This window comes from Caretta caretta, chromosome 18 (assembly GCF_965140235.1).
Source record: "Caretta caretta isolate rCarCar2 chromosome 18, rCarCar1.hap1, whole genome shotgun sequence".
NCBI classification, from domain to species: Eukaryota; Metazoa; Chordata; order Testudines; family Cheloniidae; genus Caretta; species Caretta caretta.
The window spans coordinates 16041895-16060380 of record NC_134223.1 but is presented as its reverse complement, the minus strand read 5'-3'; the positions used below and the strand labels follow the sequence as shown (position 1 = coordinate 16060380).

The following is an 18486-nucleotide window of genomic DNA, read 5'->3' as shown; positions in this document are numbered from 1 at the left end:
AGACAGATGAGCTATTGAGGCTTTTCTATTCTGATCCATTTAGGTCCTTTCCCACAGGAGATGACAACAGTGAGGCCACGGAATTAGGACCCTTTTCTGATGAGATTAGGTAACTGGCTTCAAAGCGAGATAATCTGCAATTGAACGGCTGAATAGCAAAGCAAAGGCAAAATCCCGAGAGAGGGCGAGTCTGAGAACTCGATTTAATCCACTGCATGGTTTCCAAATTGTGTAGGCTTTCACTAGGAAGCTTGTTGGCTGATGGCCTATGAGAGCTAGTCATTCTCTCCAGACCAATAGCTAAGAACCCCACAAGCTACACCCCACCAGGAGTCCTTCAGCACCAGCAGAAGATGGGACAACTGGTAACACAAACCACTAGGAGAAATATCAGGTCATGCACAGATACAATTTAGAAGCATCCAAATTAGAACCCTCAGATCCAGGTATTCAGCTGAGTCCCTTCACTATAGTGGGCTGAACCAAAACCCCAGATCCAAACATGCCCCAACTCCCAGGAAAGTTGGGAACTGGATTTAAGATGTGCAGCTCCGGCTTCTGTCTCATTTCAACCTGAAACCAGGCAAAGCCCAGGTTTGGGGGGCTGCTGAAACCTGACTCTGAAATAAAGAGCCAGACTGATTCTCAGCAGAACTCCTGAATGCTGGGGTGTTGGAATGCCAGGCCTTAGGTGTATAACATTAGTCCATCCCTGCTTTGTTTTTCTTTTTAAAGAACACTACATGAGAAAAACAAGCCAGAGATATTTGTCCCATCTGGGCCACTCCTCAGAATCACTGACAAGCTGCATTGTACAGTTTAGAGTCGGACCCGGAATCCACTTAGCATCTGTCAGAGCATCCCATGTGCTGTGGTGAAAATAAGAGGCGATGTGCAAGAGCCACTGACAAAACAGACATAGAATCATAGAATATCAGGGTTGGAAGGGACCTCAGGAAGTCATCTAGTCCAACCCCCTGCTTAAAGCAGGAGCAATCCCCAATTTCTTCCCCAGATCCCTAAATGGCCGCCGCAAGGATTGAGCTCACAACCCTGGGTTTAGCAGGCCAATGCTCAAACCACTGAGCTCTCCCTCCCGCCCCCCCGTTCAGGAGCTAAGTGAAGAAACACAGGAGGCAGAGAGAAAGCAGCCGTGCAGGGTGCAGAATTCATTGATAAGTTCACGTGTATCTAGGCTCTCATGCAGATCAACGTTCCTCTGCAGGGAAAAATTGAGCAGGGCTTTCATGGCGCTCTTATTTTGTTAATGCTCTCTCAGGGGAACGTCATGCCTCATGAAATGAAAGCGTAACAGAATTGGAAGGCTACTGACAAGCGTTTCCTGTGTGTGCATACGCTCCCTGAGCCTGATTGCCCTGCGGGGAGGGAAAGAAATCCATTTGAGCCTCCTGGCCCCAGGGCGGGGGGAACGGGGGGGAATTAAACGGGCGTGATGACTTCATCGTTGAGAGCAGGGAAGGGTCTCTCTAATGCAGTGCATTTAAAACCAGCCATTTCACACAAAGCTGCTCTACTAACCAGACTGGCCGGGAAGAGCTGAGGAATGACTCGGGATCAGACGCAGAGAAAGCAAAGGAGCAATTATACCAGATTGGGATCCTTATGAGCAGAGCTACCCATGGCCTTGGCTCCCTGTGTACATGACCAGTGGCCCTGGGAAAGTTAGGCAGCCATAGTCGAGTGCAGGGTTGGAAGCGTTTCATTTCCAGCTGCAGTCGGGTATTAGAGGCGAGATCCTCAACGGGTGTAAATCAGCCTCGTGCCCATGAAGCCAACAGAGCTACGCGGCTTTACAGCAGCTGAGGATGTGGCCCTACGTTGAGATGGACACAAAGCAAAATACAGGGTCTGAACAGCCCTGAATTCTGGAGCTGCCCTGCAGCTCTATACTGGGCCAAACCAAAGCCCTGGATCCAATGACCCCCAGACCATTGCTTTTTATAGCCGGACAGGAATTTTGTTTTTAAAGTCAGCAGTGCCATGAGAGCGTGTGCCCTGGCTGAAGGAGCCAGCGTCTCTCTGGAGACAGCAGGGAGGCTGCAGATAAGCAGGCTGAATTGGCTTTGTGAGAGGGTGGGGAATAGAGGGTGTCCGGATGACAGAGTCAGGTGAGATTAACCCTTCTCTGTATTATGTGCTCTGTGATCTCTGTGGAGTAGAATAGGAAAGAGCATGGCCCAGCAAAGAGAGCATGGGACCAGGACTTCAAGAGAAAGGGGTTTTACTCCCACTTTGCTATATCCTGGGCAAATCACTTGGCCATCTCCGTACCTCAGTTTCTCTGTCTGTGAAATGGAGACGATGATACCCACGTTTGTAAAGAGCTCTGATATCGCTGGATGCAATCTAGTACCGTTAGAGGAGGTTGTTACTTCTTTGTGTCTTAACATATACTACTGGGCACTACATTCGGGGGTTAGGCATGGAATCAAGGGGAAATACGATCTCATACATAACAGCCTCTGAAAACTGCAGCAATGCCATTGGACCATAGTCATTGTAGGATAAAGATTTCACCCCACTTAATCCCCACTCTCCTGCTGAGTTACAGGGACCCACAACTGCCTTTTCCCTTGGAGAAGATAGGCAGTAATATATTTTGCCCCATCACAGTGTCTCCCCAAACAACATGGCACTGGCATTGGCGACAGCAGGGAGAGAGTGACTCCAATTTGAAATAATGCTTTGTGGGTCCTGCCCTGAGGGTGACTCATGATGATGCCTTGCTAATTGAATTACCCCTTGTCAGGTTTGCGAGGGGTGGGACGCAGGCAGGCCGGAACCCGTTAACTAGGAGGAGCTGTGATTTGGATTGAGGGTTGGTTGGTTGCTTGTTTGTTTTTTAAATAAAGCAGAAGAAATTCTGCAGGGTAGAAAATCTTGAAGTGTCGCTGGATTATTTTCCTTCATACTGTTATTCAAGTGTCCTTTGCTCATCCCTCCCTCAGCCCCTGCTGCATCTGTCACCTTTTGTGCATATTCCCAGTGCAGGGATCATTTCAAGCTGCCTTTGTTATCTTAACCACTGCCCCCTTTGTCCTCCTGGCCCGCTAGCCCCACAACGCCGGGCAAGTTCCATTTGCTGTCTCACACTCTACATGAAAACAAATAGTGCTTAAACAGAGGGGACGCTAATAAAATTGGCGCAGGGGTGCGGGGGGTCTGAATTGTTATGGTTTGGAGCAAACCTTTCTAAACTCTCCTGCCAGCTGGGAAAAGCGAGAGGATAAGATTTTAACATGAAGCTGCTGGATCACTCTGCATTTACTGCGTGCACAGCCAGTGTGGGGGGAAAGTTACGCGGTATTTAAAATGTGACTGCGGAGAGACATTGTGTTACTGCTGTGGCCTGGCTCCTGTGGAGATGTGAGTTCAAATTTGTCTTAAGCCACAAGTGAAATGAGTTTGTGCGTTTCCTGCTAGCCCCAACAACGCGGAAGGGGGACACACACTGGCTGACATTTGAAAGGTGCAGAAAGCGACATTTAAGGGAGAAAAATAAAGGGCTGGCTCTTCAAACGCCATTGAAATACATGGGCCTGTGACAGCTTTCTGGAAGGACAGAGGAGAAAAGGGGTAACATTTAAGTTAATAATCAGGGACTGCCCCTGCTAAATAGGGAAGCTTGGCACACTGGCCCTTGCTTTGATGTGACAAGCAGTCTATACCCAGGAGAGGCCTAGGGTATGGACTAAGGTGCACTGGCTGAGCTATTTGCGGGGAGGTTGCAAGTCATATCTGGCCGCAGCTGGAGTTAATAAATAATAATAATGATTAAGTAATACCTAACCCTTCTCTAGTGCCCTTCAGGTGGGGATCTCAAACCACCCTGCAGCCTTGCCACCCCCATGTGTAGCAGGAAAGAGTTATTGCCATCTCCAGTTACCAACGGGGAAACTGAGGCAGAGAATGACCTGCTTGAAGCACAGTGAGTCTGTGGCTGAGTGAAGAATAGATCCCAGGTCTCTTAACTCATTATGTGCTTTAACTGTTAGTCCATCCTCTCTCCCACTTCCTGGCCTTGCCGAGCCCTTCCATTGAACCCAAATTTACCAGCCAATCAAAGAAAATGAGAAGTTTCTTTGGAGCCCCTTGACTCTTCTCCTGGCCTAGCGCACGGCTTTCTGCACGTGTGCGGGAAAAGAGTGGTGAGAGTCAGGGCAGCGCCAACTGCCTGATTTAGTATCAACGAATACTAAATAATAAACCAGGCGGCCATATGGCTCCGACACGCAGCAGCCCCAACGGGGCATGTGTGGCTTTGTCAGCCAATGGGGGGCTCTGTTTTCCTTAGGAGGGGGTCCCATGTATGAGACGGTCTCAGTAGGAAGTAGCTCCTGGCAAAAGCATGCCAAACCCTTGGAGATCCACTCGGCTGAGGTCAAGGAGCTTCGGCGGAGCATCCTCTTGTCAACTTTGCTCTGACTTTGTTGGCTGCCCCCACGCCCCTCTGTCCCACGGTGACAGCTGTATGATAATTAGCCTTTGCTCTAAGCTGATTGTTGGTGAATGGGAGGCAGGAGGAGCGGGCAGGCAGGTGGTCCCTAGAGCCTGGCACGCTTCCTTCGCACAGTATCCCTGCTTTGACAGGAGCGAACGGCGGTGCTCACAGCCACCCAAAAAGGAGTGGGAGGGGTGAGGAGGAGTGTGTGTGGGGGGAGATCTTGCCTTCCCTCCCATCCCGCGGTGCCTTGCAGAGATGTTGCTTTAGAGAGCCATTGAGAGGAGAGGCACGCACAGAAGCTCCCTGCTCACTTGACTAGATCAGCAGAACTCCTTCCCCGCAACGGGCAGCATGAAGATTTTCGGCAGGCTTGAGTACCTTCTGGTAAGGAGCTTTTCATACAGGGGTGCTTTGCTGGGATAGGAAGTTTAGGGGGCACTCTCCTTTTGGGTGCAAGAGAACTTAGAGGGGCGTGCAAGACCAGGTCTCCCTGCTCGCTGATGTGACAGACAAGTTAGTTCTGGTTTATTATTTGATAGGGCGGATTTGTTGTGTTCTGTTGGTGTGACATAAAAGTGGAGAACGGTCCCTGAGCATCTTCTCCCTGGCAAGCCGAGAGCAGGGCGATCAGTTATCAGAAGACAATGAGAGAAACAAAAGGGCTGTAAATTGGATTCTTCGAGATCTAGCCTTCAAATGTGTGTTTGTGCACAATGAATGGGAATGTGTGTTTAGGGGTTCCCCCTTAGAACCTGTGTGGGCATATGGGGTCACAGTGTGTACACAATCTACACACAGAGACAGGTAAGTGATCATGTATAGAAAGTGCTTTAATATTCACATGCACTAGCAGAGTATATACTTATATTCTTCTGTTCATATATAAAATGTGAGTGCATTTATATGCAAAATATATGTATGTGTACATTCCATCTGCATATATCCACACACACATTATATATACTTTGTGTGTGTGTATATAGCTATCTAGAGCTATATCTATCATCTATCTATATCTATATATACACACACACAAAGTACATAGCCAAACTGGTCTCATATAGTATTTATGTTCATATGGTGTATATTATACACACAGGTTTTGTGTGTGCATTCCAGTCTATATAATTGTTAAATAGTGACAGTTGATGTAAGAGAATAACTGAATGCTTTGCTAATTGAGAAAGCAAGTTTGCATAAAACCATTTTGTCCCTTCTGAGGCAATGCACGCACAGACTGTACATATACCTGCATGTATTTTTTATTATCCTGTTTGCTATTCATCGGAAATAGCATAAGCGAAGGGATTTGCTAACAAACAGGATGTATACGAAACCATAGCGGTGGATTGCCAGCTGTGCAATACACAGCATGAAAGCCTATTGGTTATTAGAATCGATCAGATTGGATACCGTGGCCTGAGTGGGGAATGTACTTGTAGCAGAGTGCAGTGCTTTAATGAAGATTCCATCCTGCACATCTCCACTCTCGCGTGTGTCGCCCCCTTCAGGACAGTGTTAGACCTATGCTAAGGGGATATACCCAAGAGTCCCCAGCTACGCAAGGCACAGAGCTTCTAGAGGCTCGTGGGCAGGGCTCTGTCCTTTGAAGAAGACCTTCCAACGGTCCCAGGGACTGGGACGTGTCTCCACTTTTCCTGTTACAGCGGTTCACTTTATCAGGAAGTTTATTTAATTTGATCAGTCTCCTTCCCTGCGTGCATGGCTGGCTCTGCATAAGCAATTGGACAAGACTCACCGTGGCTGTCTCATGGAGATAGACAAGCGGCTTCTTAAAGGGCTAGCCCTCGAAAGAACCTTGACATTTTTTTTTTCAATGCCCCTTTGTAGGAGATAGTGTCTGTGTTGGTTTTTTCCTCCTTTCCATTCGCCAGTTTGAAAGTATCCATGCCTAGGCCTTTTTCACATCCCTCTCTTGGAATTTGTTACCTCATTGTTGTTGCTTCAGTGGCATTCAATGTGTTCCCATGGAAACTATTGTGATGTCATTTCTAAAAGGCCCTCTGTTCCCAGGCAGCCTTGGGTGTAAATTCAAAGCCATGGGGCAGGGAGAAGGGGCACAAAGGGGTAGGATCGATGTGATTTATCAAAACTGCATGAAAGAAAAGAGAACAGATGATGGAGGAAATGCCGGACTTTTCGCAGATCTTATTTCTTGTTTCAGAGGGTGGCTCGTTTATTTTAACATTGTGTGCTCCAACGCATCACCGCTGTGGCTAGCTCACTGTTGCGTGGACAGCTGTAGCCAGATGCCATTCAGAACACAATTCCAGCATGCATCTGTCATTTCATAATGGCAGTAGGCACCCATTCTATCGTGATGAATATGATGTAAAACACATGGATGGCTAGATTAATAATAGCAGTGAGCTCTTAATCAATAGATCTCAAAGCATGTTACAAAGGAGCTCAGAATCATTATTCTCCTTTCACATATGGGGAAACTGAGGCACGGAGAGGCAAAGTGATTTGCCCAAGGTCCCCCAGCTGGCCTGTGGCAGAGCCAGGACTAGAGTCCAGCTGTCCAGAGCCCTAGGCCAGTGTTCGCTCCACAAGGCCATGAGGTAGATTGAAAGAGCTAGACTGAACTAAAAACAAAACCAGCTTTGCCCTGCGCCAACATTGCAATGATGTTAAGGGTCTGACAAAAGGCAGTTTATTAAAATCAAAGCCGAGTCTCCGTCCATAACATGTGCAGTTACGTGTAAGAGACAGCACGACAGCAGGAGCCTGAGAGAGAGCGTGAGCCCCTTGTCTTGTTCCATCAAGCCTTTACGAGTGTGATTAGACCCAGGAACGTTACTCGGCTTACAAGGCAGAAAGGCGATTTTTTCTCTCACTCCACCTGCGGTTGGAGAGTCCAGCTGGGTTCATGGCATTCTGTCTAATAAAGGGTCAGCCACAGGGACTTCACTGATGGCTCGGCTGATGATGGGGATGTGTGTAGGGCAGGCACAGAATTGCGCTCAGTCTCCCTGGGCTCTTTGGATGGCTCTGCAGGGCTAACAGGATTAAGAGCGTCCTTGGGTCCATGAAGTGAGCAGATGTGAGCCAGACACATGCAGAAAGGGAGCAGGTATGTTGGGTGAGGCAGTACTGTTTTCGCACATTTGCTGTCTCTATCAGTGGCCACACCCTGATGTTATTTGAACACCGGTTGCAGCACTGTTTCCTCAGATTCTTGGACGAGCTTCCGATGCCGGCAGCTATAATGAATCCAGAATCAGAGGGCAGGGGTCTGGGAATGACATTTCGCCAGATGGCTGATATTCTAGCAGTCCCCCCTCCAGAACACCCGTCTTTGCTCCCTCTCTTTTCAGTGGCCAGCGTGCCAGGGGAGGAAACATCTTTATGTGGGCTGGGAATGCGGGGATACATGCACAGGAATCAGTTATTTAAGCCACAGCATCCTGGACAATTAACAATGCTGTGATTAGTATTTATTAAGAAAGGAGTGAGGAGCAGAGAACTGGCCCTACGGATCCACACTGGGCTTAGACGCTGCAGCATTGCCCAGGCCACGCTTCTCAGTCTGGAACCAGAAGAGTTAAGTCTCTCCTTAAGACAAAGGGTAATGCTGCCTCTGTGCATCTCTCTGAATGGACCTGAGCATCTAATCTCTCCCCAGGCCCATAGCGGTCAATCCTCTAGGATGCAATCTGTGAATGGCAGGGACATGAAACTGACTTGAATCCAGCCTTATTTGCTGTTCAGCCTCAAGCCATCTCCATACATTTCCTATTCTCTGCCTCAGTGGGAAAGGAGAAACACATCTCATTTTTCTATGGGGGGAGGGCAGAAACTGGATTTTTCCCTTTTCTCCCCTTTTTCTGATTTGATTTGTTTTTAGATACTCCAGTATTCTCTAGTAATGGCCCCAACAACCTCCCTCTAGTGTAGTGCGGCTGAACGAAACGCATTCCCCCTCTGAGTATCCACATGGGTACGTTCCCAAGGATAAGACACACACAGGACCTTGATCCCTCGAATCTCTTCCTATACTTGGACCTACTTCACAAATCCAGCTTAGAGCTCTAGGGCCCAGATTTTGCTCTCCGTTACCCGAGCATAATTCTTTTGACGTCAAAGGAGTTACTTGGTAATTACACCGGTGTAACTGAGACCACAGTTTGGTCCAGGGGCTTTTTCTGACTCCCCCCCGCAAACAAGGAGGGGTGGTAGATTAGAAAAGAGAAAGTGTTGTTCAAGTAATGCACCCAAATGTCGTTTTTTCCAGCTGTGTGCTTTTTGGAGGAGCTAGCTTCCAACACCCATCACGGTGGACCTCAATTTCCTATTAGTAATATATGTAGGCTGGGTATGTATATAGAAATAGTATTTATTTGTGCTGCAGCAGCACCTAGGGTCCCCTGTCATGGACCAGAACCCCATTGTGCTAGGCACTATCTATCTATCTATCTATCTATCTATCTATCTATCTATCCTCTCTCTTTTAAAGATGAGATGGGCCAAACAGAGGTTTTTGAAAGGCCAGGAAATTCTCCAGGTGCAGTTGCCCGTTTTGTCCTTGAAGCCTCGAAGCAGGTCACTTGTCACTTGACTTTTTTTCCAGACAATCCTGTGAAATTATAATGGGAGGAAGGGGAATCACATGAACCACCTTTAGCCAATCAGAATTGGAAAAAGTGTAATAAAATACAAACATGCAGGGCTGAATTCCCACCTGATGTCACTCCACTGATATTTAGTGGATTTACCCCAGTGATGCCTATGGCCCATCTGTCCTTCTTGCATTCGTCAGCAAAATTCTCTCCTTGCTATTACAACGTGTTTTTGTTTGGGACAGCTGAAGAAGCCTGATTAACATATTTAGATCCCAAATTATACCTCTTCCCGAAAGTCAGGTACGACACAGTCATCAGATTTAAAGTGTATTTATCATTAGTTTCCACTGTGTGGAACCTGAGATCCCCCAGAACTCCCTTTAACTAACACAGAAAATACCTGTCGTAGCTGTATGGTATCAGCTGGCAAATGTTGACCACTGGAAATCTCATGCCCTAGCCTTGTCACTCATTTTTGAAAGAAGACATCGTCTTCTGGCTCACAGTGTTTACACTAAAACAAACAGGCCAGATTCTGACCTCATTTACACAAGTGTCTTTCCGCAGTAATTCCACTGAAGCCAATAGATTTGGCTGTGGATTGAAGTGAGATCAGAATCCCTTCTATCTTTTTTTGTAATGCTACATAAAAAGCATCCACAAAGGAGACCACGTGGGCTTCACCCCCCTTTATGGCAAGTAAATTTGGGGCCGAGTGGACCCCCTTTAAGTGGGAGCCTTACAGCATAGCCTCTCCTGGCTAATTGGGCGTCACACTGTCTTTTCAAGCAATGACTCAGTCTTCTCCCATTATATCTCCTCCTTCTCTACCAGTATTATTCTTATTATTCTGATTTCTCCCTGGCAAGCTGGCATCTCCGAACATGGAAATAACTCATCCTAATGAGACTGAAGTGCGTGTTGCCTAGCAACGCAGCATCACTAGAGTCTCCATGCGCTGAGCTGGTAAAGGCACTTAAGTTAATGATGCTGCTTTTCGCTGTGGTGTGGCTGGGCCTCTGAATCTAGCACAGTGGAGAGAAATATTTATGCTCAAGAGCATAAATTCACAGATCCCAAGGCTAGACGGGACCGTTGTGATCATCTCGTCTGACCTGCTGGAGAGCACAGGCCAGAGAACTTCCCCAAAATAATTGCTAGAGCAGAGCTTTTCAAAAAAAAATCCCATCTTGATTTAAAAATAGCCAGTGATGGAGAATCCACCATGGCCCTTGGCAAATTGTTCCAGTGGTTAATTACTCTCACCATTAAAAATGTATGCCTTATGCCTAGTCTGAATTTGTCTAGCTTTAACTTCCAGCCATTGGATTGTGTTGTACCTTTCTCGGGATCATGTGATACCAGCAGAAGCTGGATGCAGAGTACTATATAATGGTGAAGGCAGCTAGCGGAAAGAACTGGCTTCCTAGTATAGCAGATTAGGGTGGAAAGTAATTCAGGCTCCATGACCTGGTTTCCATCAGGCAGGAGACACTGCCCTCCGCTGGCAGCAGAATTCCATGAGGATTTTCTGGGACCAGTTACTGGAACCCTTTGCCTTGCTCACATGCTACCACAATCCATGGAATCTGTCTGGCACAGCAATGCCAAGCTCAGGAAGTCAGCTATCAGGGTGATAGATAGGTGAAGATGTGACTGGCAGTCTGTTTGCCAGATGAATAAGTAAACCTCGGGGCTGGTGTGTGGAATGCATTAACTGGAAATGGGATTGGTGATTTCCTTCTTCCCTCCTGGAAACACCATCCATTGCCCCTGTTTCCAGCTACATGGTAAACGAGCTCATGTTTGCTCTGATCCTGGGCTCATCCAGGGCAATTACCAGTTACACAGAATAACATAACCACGGAACAACACTTTACTGTCTGTTCGCTGCCAATTGCAGATTGCACTTGAGGTTGGACATTTTCAACCATCAAGATACCAAGCCACCCGCACTTTCTCTTCCTAGCTGCTAGTGTAGCCCCAGCTTTCACTGGAGGAGGAACAGTGCATGCAACAGAAACAGCTAAGGATACTGGAGTGAGAATAATTAATGGCTCCCAGTTATTGCAGTAATGTGAGATAGAAGATTCTGCAGGCATCGTTGTTTCAGGGGTGTTGTGTGAAAATATGCCCAGCAGGAGGCAGTGGTTTGTGGGTGACCTTTTTATAAAAAAAAAATTACTTAAAACTGTCTTCAAAAAGGTCTTATTTTGCCTAAACCTGACTGAGAAAACCCTAAGCCAGGAAACTGGAGTAATTTGGCACTGTGGGGAACAATCATTAGGGTGGGAAATGCCCGAACTAACTGAATTCGTGAACACTTTCTCAGGCAATAAGACAAACCCAAAATTGTGGAGAGGAATGTGAATAGCCATGACAGTGAGAGACAGGGAGCACTAAATGCAACCAGATAACCATAACAGGGTTAAAAAAAAACCTAGATAAATTCATGGAGGATCGGTCCATCAATGGCTATTAGCCAGGATGGGCAGGGATGGTGTCCCTAGCCTCTGTTTGCCAAAAGCTGGGAATGAGCGACAGGGGATGGATCACTTGATGATTACCTGCTCTGTTCATTCCCTCTGCGGCACCTGGCACTGGCCACAGTCAGAAGACAGTATACTGGGCTAGACGGACCTTTCGTCTGACCCAGTAGGGCCATTCTTATGTTATGTTCAGATAGAACAAGCTTCTCATGGGCAGAGATCTGCCTCGACATTTTCTGTCCTGCACCCCCTCAGCTATTCCAGTGTTAATTCTTAACCCAGCCCCCACCTCACTCCTGAGCTCCAGCACTTTCTGCAATTATGGTCCTATTACCTGCCCTGGATCTGCCAGTATTCCTCCAGCCTGATGTGTATCACCTCAGCTATGCCAGTCCTGGAACGCCACTCTGCTCTGCCAAGTCCTGACCGCACCCTCTGTGTCTTAAACCTCTGGACCAGAGTCTGGCCATCATGAGGGTTACGTCTGAGAGAAGAAGTACTCTCAAGATGCAAACTAGCCTCCACTAAAAACCAGGGCTGACACCAGCAAACTTATTTTCTCTTGCAACCTAATCAAGGATTGGAGCATAGGCCTCCCTTGAGGGAAAGGCTGCTTTAAATAACCCCTGCAGCTACAGAACCTTCTTACAGGTGTTCACATGTTTCCCAGTTGGATATCCTCATGGTCCTAACACTGATGTGCTGTTTGGGGTCACAGTTTCCCATTTATCTGGGTGTTTTTACTTTGCTCCTTGCCCTAGTTCTTGTGGCTCTGAGCAGCACCAGCATCCCCTGATGTGTTTTCTCAACCTGTTTCGACCTGCAGGACTTCTCCTACGATGATTCCAAGGTGGAATTTAATGTTGATGCCCCCAACGGAGTGGTGATGGAAGGGTACCTCTTCAAGAGAGCAAGCAATGCTTTCAAAACATGGAATCGGTAAGTAATGTGAATCCCAACTGATAACTGGATGAGGGCTCTGAATGCATCTGCCTTTGCGACAACTCAGCAGGTGTTATCCTTTGCTTAAGTGGCTTCGTCAGCTCCAGGCCCACACAGAGAAGTGATGTTGGGTTGATGCAGAGTTGTCTGTCAGTGCAGCATCACTTAACTCTTTGTGTGCTGAACTTGTGAAGTCACTTAATATAAGAAGGGTCCTGTGATGCTGGCATGTTCTAAAGAGAAAGGTTTAGGCTCAGTAAAAGAAGCTGGATATTTTATAGATAGTGAAGAGTGTCTGCAGCACAAACTGGCTTCTCCGGGCCCTGAAAATGTTTGTGGGACCATTCAGCTCTTCCACTGAAAGTCATTGAATCTTTCTTTTTTTATTACTTCTTTATTTTATCAGCTACCTGCAGTCTGGTCCATCAGGGCCCAAGCTCACCATGGAAATAGTACAGTGGGAGACCGTACATGCATTGGGATTAGCCTAGTTCTTTCTTTGCTAAGATCGGGTATAGTCCTAAAGGGTGAACCAGTGCAGTCAGCCTGTCTGCAGTTTGCTGCCTCTTGGTAAATGCCAGCAAACGTGACAGCAAAAACCTTCCATCTTAGGACAACCACCAGCTTCATGCAGGGAGCACAGGACACAAAGCAGCTGGAGCCTTTCCCCAGGAAAGCTGTAAACTTGTAACCCTTAAGAGAAACATCCAACACAGCAGGACAAGCCTGGCTTTCGAGAGCTGCTAGTATCCAGCCTCCCTGGGAGTGGGTGAGGTGGGAGCCTGGAAATGTCAGCTATGCAGCTGTGACCTGGCTCCTCTGGGCACTGCCCCTTCTCTCAGTCACTTACAAATATTTCAGATGATGGCTCATTGGGGATGCAGTTGAATAAATGCCTCCTGCACAGCTCTGGAGGCTCCCCAGCTCCCATGGACTTAGGTGAATTGCAAGCAAAGGGGGCTTCAGGTTCTCTCCTCAATCAATATTTGTGTGTGTCTAGTAACCCTTGTGTTAGTCAACGGGCCTGATTTACGCTGGTGCAGCTGAGAGCAGAAGTCAAACCACTGGATTCTGTTATTAGTACATAAGATCTATGCTCCCTTGACCCACTCATGTTTTCCCCTCTCACCTGGCAGTGCAATCAAAGAGGTCACCTGTCTGTCCAAGTTCAGGGTAATTTCTGCAGCTAGGTAGAAGTGTGCACCTTTGAAACAAACAAGCAGTTCACAACATCCCTGTATTTTTGTATAGAAACTGTTGGTTTTATGCCTAGGGACAGGTAAGCTGGGGTAATCCCCTCCCTCCCGAAACCTTCACCTCCAACTCAAGCTGGGCCTTTCTTGCCATTCCAAGATTGTCTGATGTTCTTAGTCCCTGTGCTTGCCATTTGCATGGCAGTCAAGTGTATTCTCTGCACTTCAAGGTTTCCTGAGGCACCAGAAGCCAAAGTGCCAGATTCTGGAGAGAACAGCTGTTCTTGTGAGATTTTCAGCCCAGTGCTACAGAGGTTTGGATATGGTGCTTGCTAACTTGTGAACTACTCGGCACGCCTCTGAGCTGAATTTATGAACAATTTATGGTTTTTCCCGCAGTATTTCCAATACAGAGCTTTGCCTTGATTCTCAGTCTTTCACTCAGCAGAGCCAGGCTTCCTGATGAAAAAGGCCACCACACCATTCCAGTTTGTGTCAGATTAATGATGAGCTCCTACATTGCAGGATATCTACATTAGGGGCAGGGATGGACGTTTGTAAGTGAGTCCCCATCTCACCCCTGCTGACGATCCATGGGAGGTCTGAGCAAGGTACCCCATGCTCCCCAAGGCAGCTATTCACAGCTATACATACCCCCCCACAGCCCAGCTATTCACAGCCATCCGTATCCCCCCCACCCCAGCTATTCACAGCTGTCCGTATCCCCCCCACAGCCCAGCTATTCACAGCCGTACGTATCTCCCCCACCCCAGCTATACACAGCCATCCGTATCCCCCCCACAGCCCAGCTATTCACAGCCGTCCGTATCCCCCCTACCCCAGCTATTCACAGCTGTCCGTATCCCCCCCACAGCCCAGCTATACACAGCCGTCCATATCCCCCCCACAGCCCAGCTATTCACAGCCGTCCGTATCCCCCTCACCGCCCAGCTATTCACAGCCGTCCGTATCCCCCCCACCGCCCAGCTATTCACAGCCGTCCGTATCCCCCTCACCGCCCAGCTATTCACAGCCGTCCGTATCCCCCCCACCGCCCAGCTATACACAGCCGTCCGTATCCCCCCCACCGCCCAGTTATACACAGCCGTCCGTATCCCCCCCACCGCCCAGCTATACACAGCCGTCCGTATCCCCCCACGGCCCAGCTGTTCACAGCCGTCCGTATCCCCCCCACGGCCCAGCTGTTCACAGCCGTCCGTATCCCCCCCACGGCCCAGCTATACACAGCCGTCCATATCCCCCCATGGCCCAGCTATACACAGACGTCCATATCCCCCCACAGCTCAGCTGTTCACAGCTGTCCGTATCCCCCACAGCCCAGCTTTTCACAGCCATGCATCTCCCCCTCACCGTGGGTGGGAAGATGCCATGGTGATTGTAAGGGCCCTGGGAAGAAGTCCCTGTTGGAAACATACGCAGAAGGATACTGGATGAAGAAGATCCCCTGAGGTCAGAATGAGATCCAGCACCACAGTCCAGCACATTCCCGGATGCTAATGCCCCAGCTAAGAAACCAAACAGGAGGCGATACAGAGCTGTGAGGAGCAGCATCCAGGATCAAACAGCTGGGAAGGGAGCTTTCCACCTGGCTTCGTGTGACAGCAAAGCCGCTTGAGAATATGTCGTTGCCACTGCCGGAGAGAACGGCTGTCACCAGGCGGAGCTCAAACTGCTGCAGCTCCAAACGCACTCAGGAGCTGATCAAATGGGGCTTTCGAGCAGGCAGAATGGCCTGAAGTCTCCTGTGTGGCTCTGTTTCCTGGCAGACGCAGCAAATGGTTTACAATCGGCACCTTTTATCTCTGAGCAATGTCTCAAGCAAGGAGCTGAAAATAGAATCCTCTCTTGCCTCATTTTCCCAGGGTACCGAATTCCTTTGCATGTTGAACGTGTGGTAGATGCTTTAAATAATCCGCTGTCTATAGCCTAGCTGCAGTATGGCAGCCAAAACATCCAGATTCAAGGCCTTTGAGCTCTTCCCTCACCCTGGTGTGTGCCCAGATATTTCCACACAGCCTCCATGGGCTGTAACAATATGGATTGCTGTCAATTCCCTCAGCTCCCCCAGGACAAAAGAGGATCTTTGTGGCTAAATCACAGGAATGAAGTGAGAACACCTGGGTTATAATCCCAACTCTGACACTGACTCTTCGTGGCCTTGGATAAAGCACTTAATTTGGGTGTGCGTGTGCCTTAGTTTCTCCAGCTGTAAAGCGCTCTTCAATGCTATGGTGATACGTGCTATAGGAAAGTTGTGGAGTGGGGGATGGAGGGATGGGCCTCACAATGCCCCTGCGGATTTTGGTGAAAGTCAGAAAACCGGAAAGGCCTGATTTCCACGAATCGAACTGTTAGGATTCGATAGGCTCTAGATACAGGGGTGGGGCAAGCAAAGTCACTCTGGATACGTGGTTGAGGCAGTGACCTCACAGATGCCTGTGGCTGGGGAGCAGTCACTGTGGATACAGGGGAAAGCCAGTGATCTTAGGCCTGGGGTTAAAGTTCGGGGTTAGGGCTTAGGCATCACAGAGCATCCTCTGCCTGCAGCACCAAATGGGCCCGCTGTGTTCCTGATTTTAGTCAAAATCAGGCTGCTGGAAGCCTTTTTCCGCCCCTCCGCTCCCCGGCCTGCGCCGTCTCCCCAAGGCGGCCCTGTCATCCCCACTCCTCTCAGCCAGGCTTCTCCCTCCCCCGCAAACTCCAAAGTGGGGGGGGGGGGGGTAAGAGGTCTGGCCTACTTAAGAAACAAAGTGTACAACTCTGATGTTATCCCTCCCCATCTTTCTGTCTGTATGCCAATATTTCTGGAGAAGTATCGAGGACTCTTGTCACCCCAGTGTCTCAGTGCCAAATACAATAATCCATTAACATTGCAAAGCACTTCTTTAGTCTCAGAAGGAAGATAAATCTTATTTCCACACTGGTCTTTCCCACAATCCCTAAAACCGGGGCACATGTTGTAAGTGCAGAGGAGATGCCCTGTTCTTCAGGGGAAAGTAGGTTGCATCTCCCCCCACCCCCAAGCTTTGGCACTGTTCACTTGCTCTGATGCGTCTTTCTTTCCTCTCTCTCCTCAGGAGGTGGTTCTCCATACAGAACAGCCAGCTGGTCTACCAGAAGAAGCTAAAGGTCAGTGAGCATATTTCAGATGACATTAGCAGATTAGCCAACTTGTCTGATGTCCTGCTGTTCTGGGGACTTGGGCACCATGGGGGAAAGAAGAATTGGATCTGATGAAGAGCTGACAGCAAACCCGGTCTGAAATTTCCTCTCATATAATATTAGACTCAGAACCCAAGCTGCTCTGACAACCAAAGGACAGCGGCTGGTGTTTATAATGACTCCAGTCTTGCTGCCCAACAGAGTAACAGAGAGGTGATGTGCTGAGTAACTCCGTTCCTGCCCCGGTTTGATATGCCACGTTTGGACTGTGGGTGCTCCACGGGGCAATCTCCGTTCCCGTCAGGAGGTAGTCTGCTCAATCGGCAGGGCTCAGAAAGTGGGCTTGGTTACTCCTTTGTCTGTCTGAGAGGAAAAGGGGCAGGAGACAGCACTGTCGTACCCTGAAATCCAGCACAATGGCAAAATCTGTGGGGCTTCCCTCTGAGCTGGTAATTCCCAGGCTGTGGTATTATTGTTATTAATTTGTGTAATTGTAGCACCTGGAGTCCCAGTGATGGACCACACTCCATGGTGCTAGGCACTGTACACACACAGAACACAAAGACAGCCTTTGCCCCAAAGAGTTCGCAATCTCAATATAAGACAGGAGGCAAGAAATGGACTCAGGCAGACAGACGGGGGGAGTACCAGGAAACAATGAGACAACACTGATCAGTGTAATAGGCCGTGGTCGCCTGGCACTTACTGAAGATCAATCTCCAGTCGTGTTGATTGTGTTCTCCTGGATTTGGTGGGAAATGAGGTCCAGGCATGGGCACTCTGGCTTGGGTACACAATGATTTCCCCACCAACATACACACACACACACAATTTCCCTCCTCTCCCCCACACAAGACCCTTTGTCCACAACTCAAGACAAATTGTATCTGAGTTTTGAAAAGCTTGTTGCTCCTGTTAGTTATCAGGTCCCTGCTCTTTGGGGTTCCTGCTGATTTGGAATGTGCTTTAAAATACCAGGAGATAGCCTGTTCTCAAAGTATTTCCAGCCTGGCCATCAGCTGGAAGCACCAGAAACTTCATGAGAGAATTTTCATGAGATTTGCCTGCCCAGACTTGCAGACCAAAGAAGGTTGGCTGGGTCAGCGAAAACGCTGAGCCTTCTGAGGTCCACTCAGACGAAAGAGCGCTCTGGACAAGGGAATTGGTGAGGAGGGGAAGAGATCTGTGGCAGGTCTGAATAGGACAGGGATTCAGAGAGGAGTGTAAAGTCACCCACTCTCCTTCTTTCAGGATGTCCTCACGGTGGTGGTGGAAGACCTGCGGCTCTGTACCGTCAAGCCCTGCGAAGACATAGAGAGAAGATTTTGCTTTGAGGTCGTCTCACCTAGCAAGTAAGTTTTGCGGCTCTTGGAAGCTGCAGAATGCAATGCTGTGACTGTGTACGGGGTTGTAAAACACACAGCAAGTAGATTCCGACCTGGGGACATCCTCCTGGCCTGCACTCAGAGTTGCAGTCCTATCAGCTGGCGATTTTTTTCAACCAGATGCTGAGCGGTGTTTGGAGACAGCCTGTCAGGGTGGGGAGCTGCCAGAGCTGCTGAATAATGCATGAAGGGAATTTATAAGGGTCTGGGCCTGCCTGGCCGCTTTTCCTCACAAAGTGTGGA

At 48.6% G+C, this 18486-nt stretch overlaps 1 protein-coding gene across 1 annotated transcript in view; it reads left to right on the top strand.

Moving 5' to 3' along the window:
* The window catches only part of ACAP3 (ArfGAP with coiled-coil, ankyrin repeat and PH domains 3), a 158628-nt gene that overhangs the window by 112614 nt on the left and 27528 nt on the right, over positions 1-18486 (top strand). Inside the window, exons 11-13 of the mRNA XM_048824822.2 lie at positions 12367-12479; positions 16774-16825; positions 18110-18210. Of these exons, the coding sequence (XP_048680779.1) occupies positions 12367-12479; positions 16774-16825; positions 18110-18210 (266 nt within the window). The remainder of the gene's footprint in view (positions 1-12366; positions 12480-16773; positions 16826-18109; positions 18211-18486) is intronic.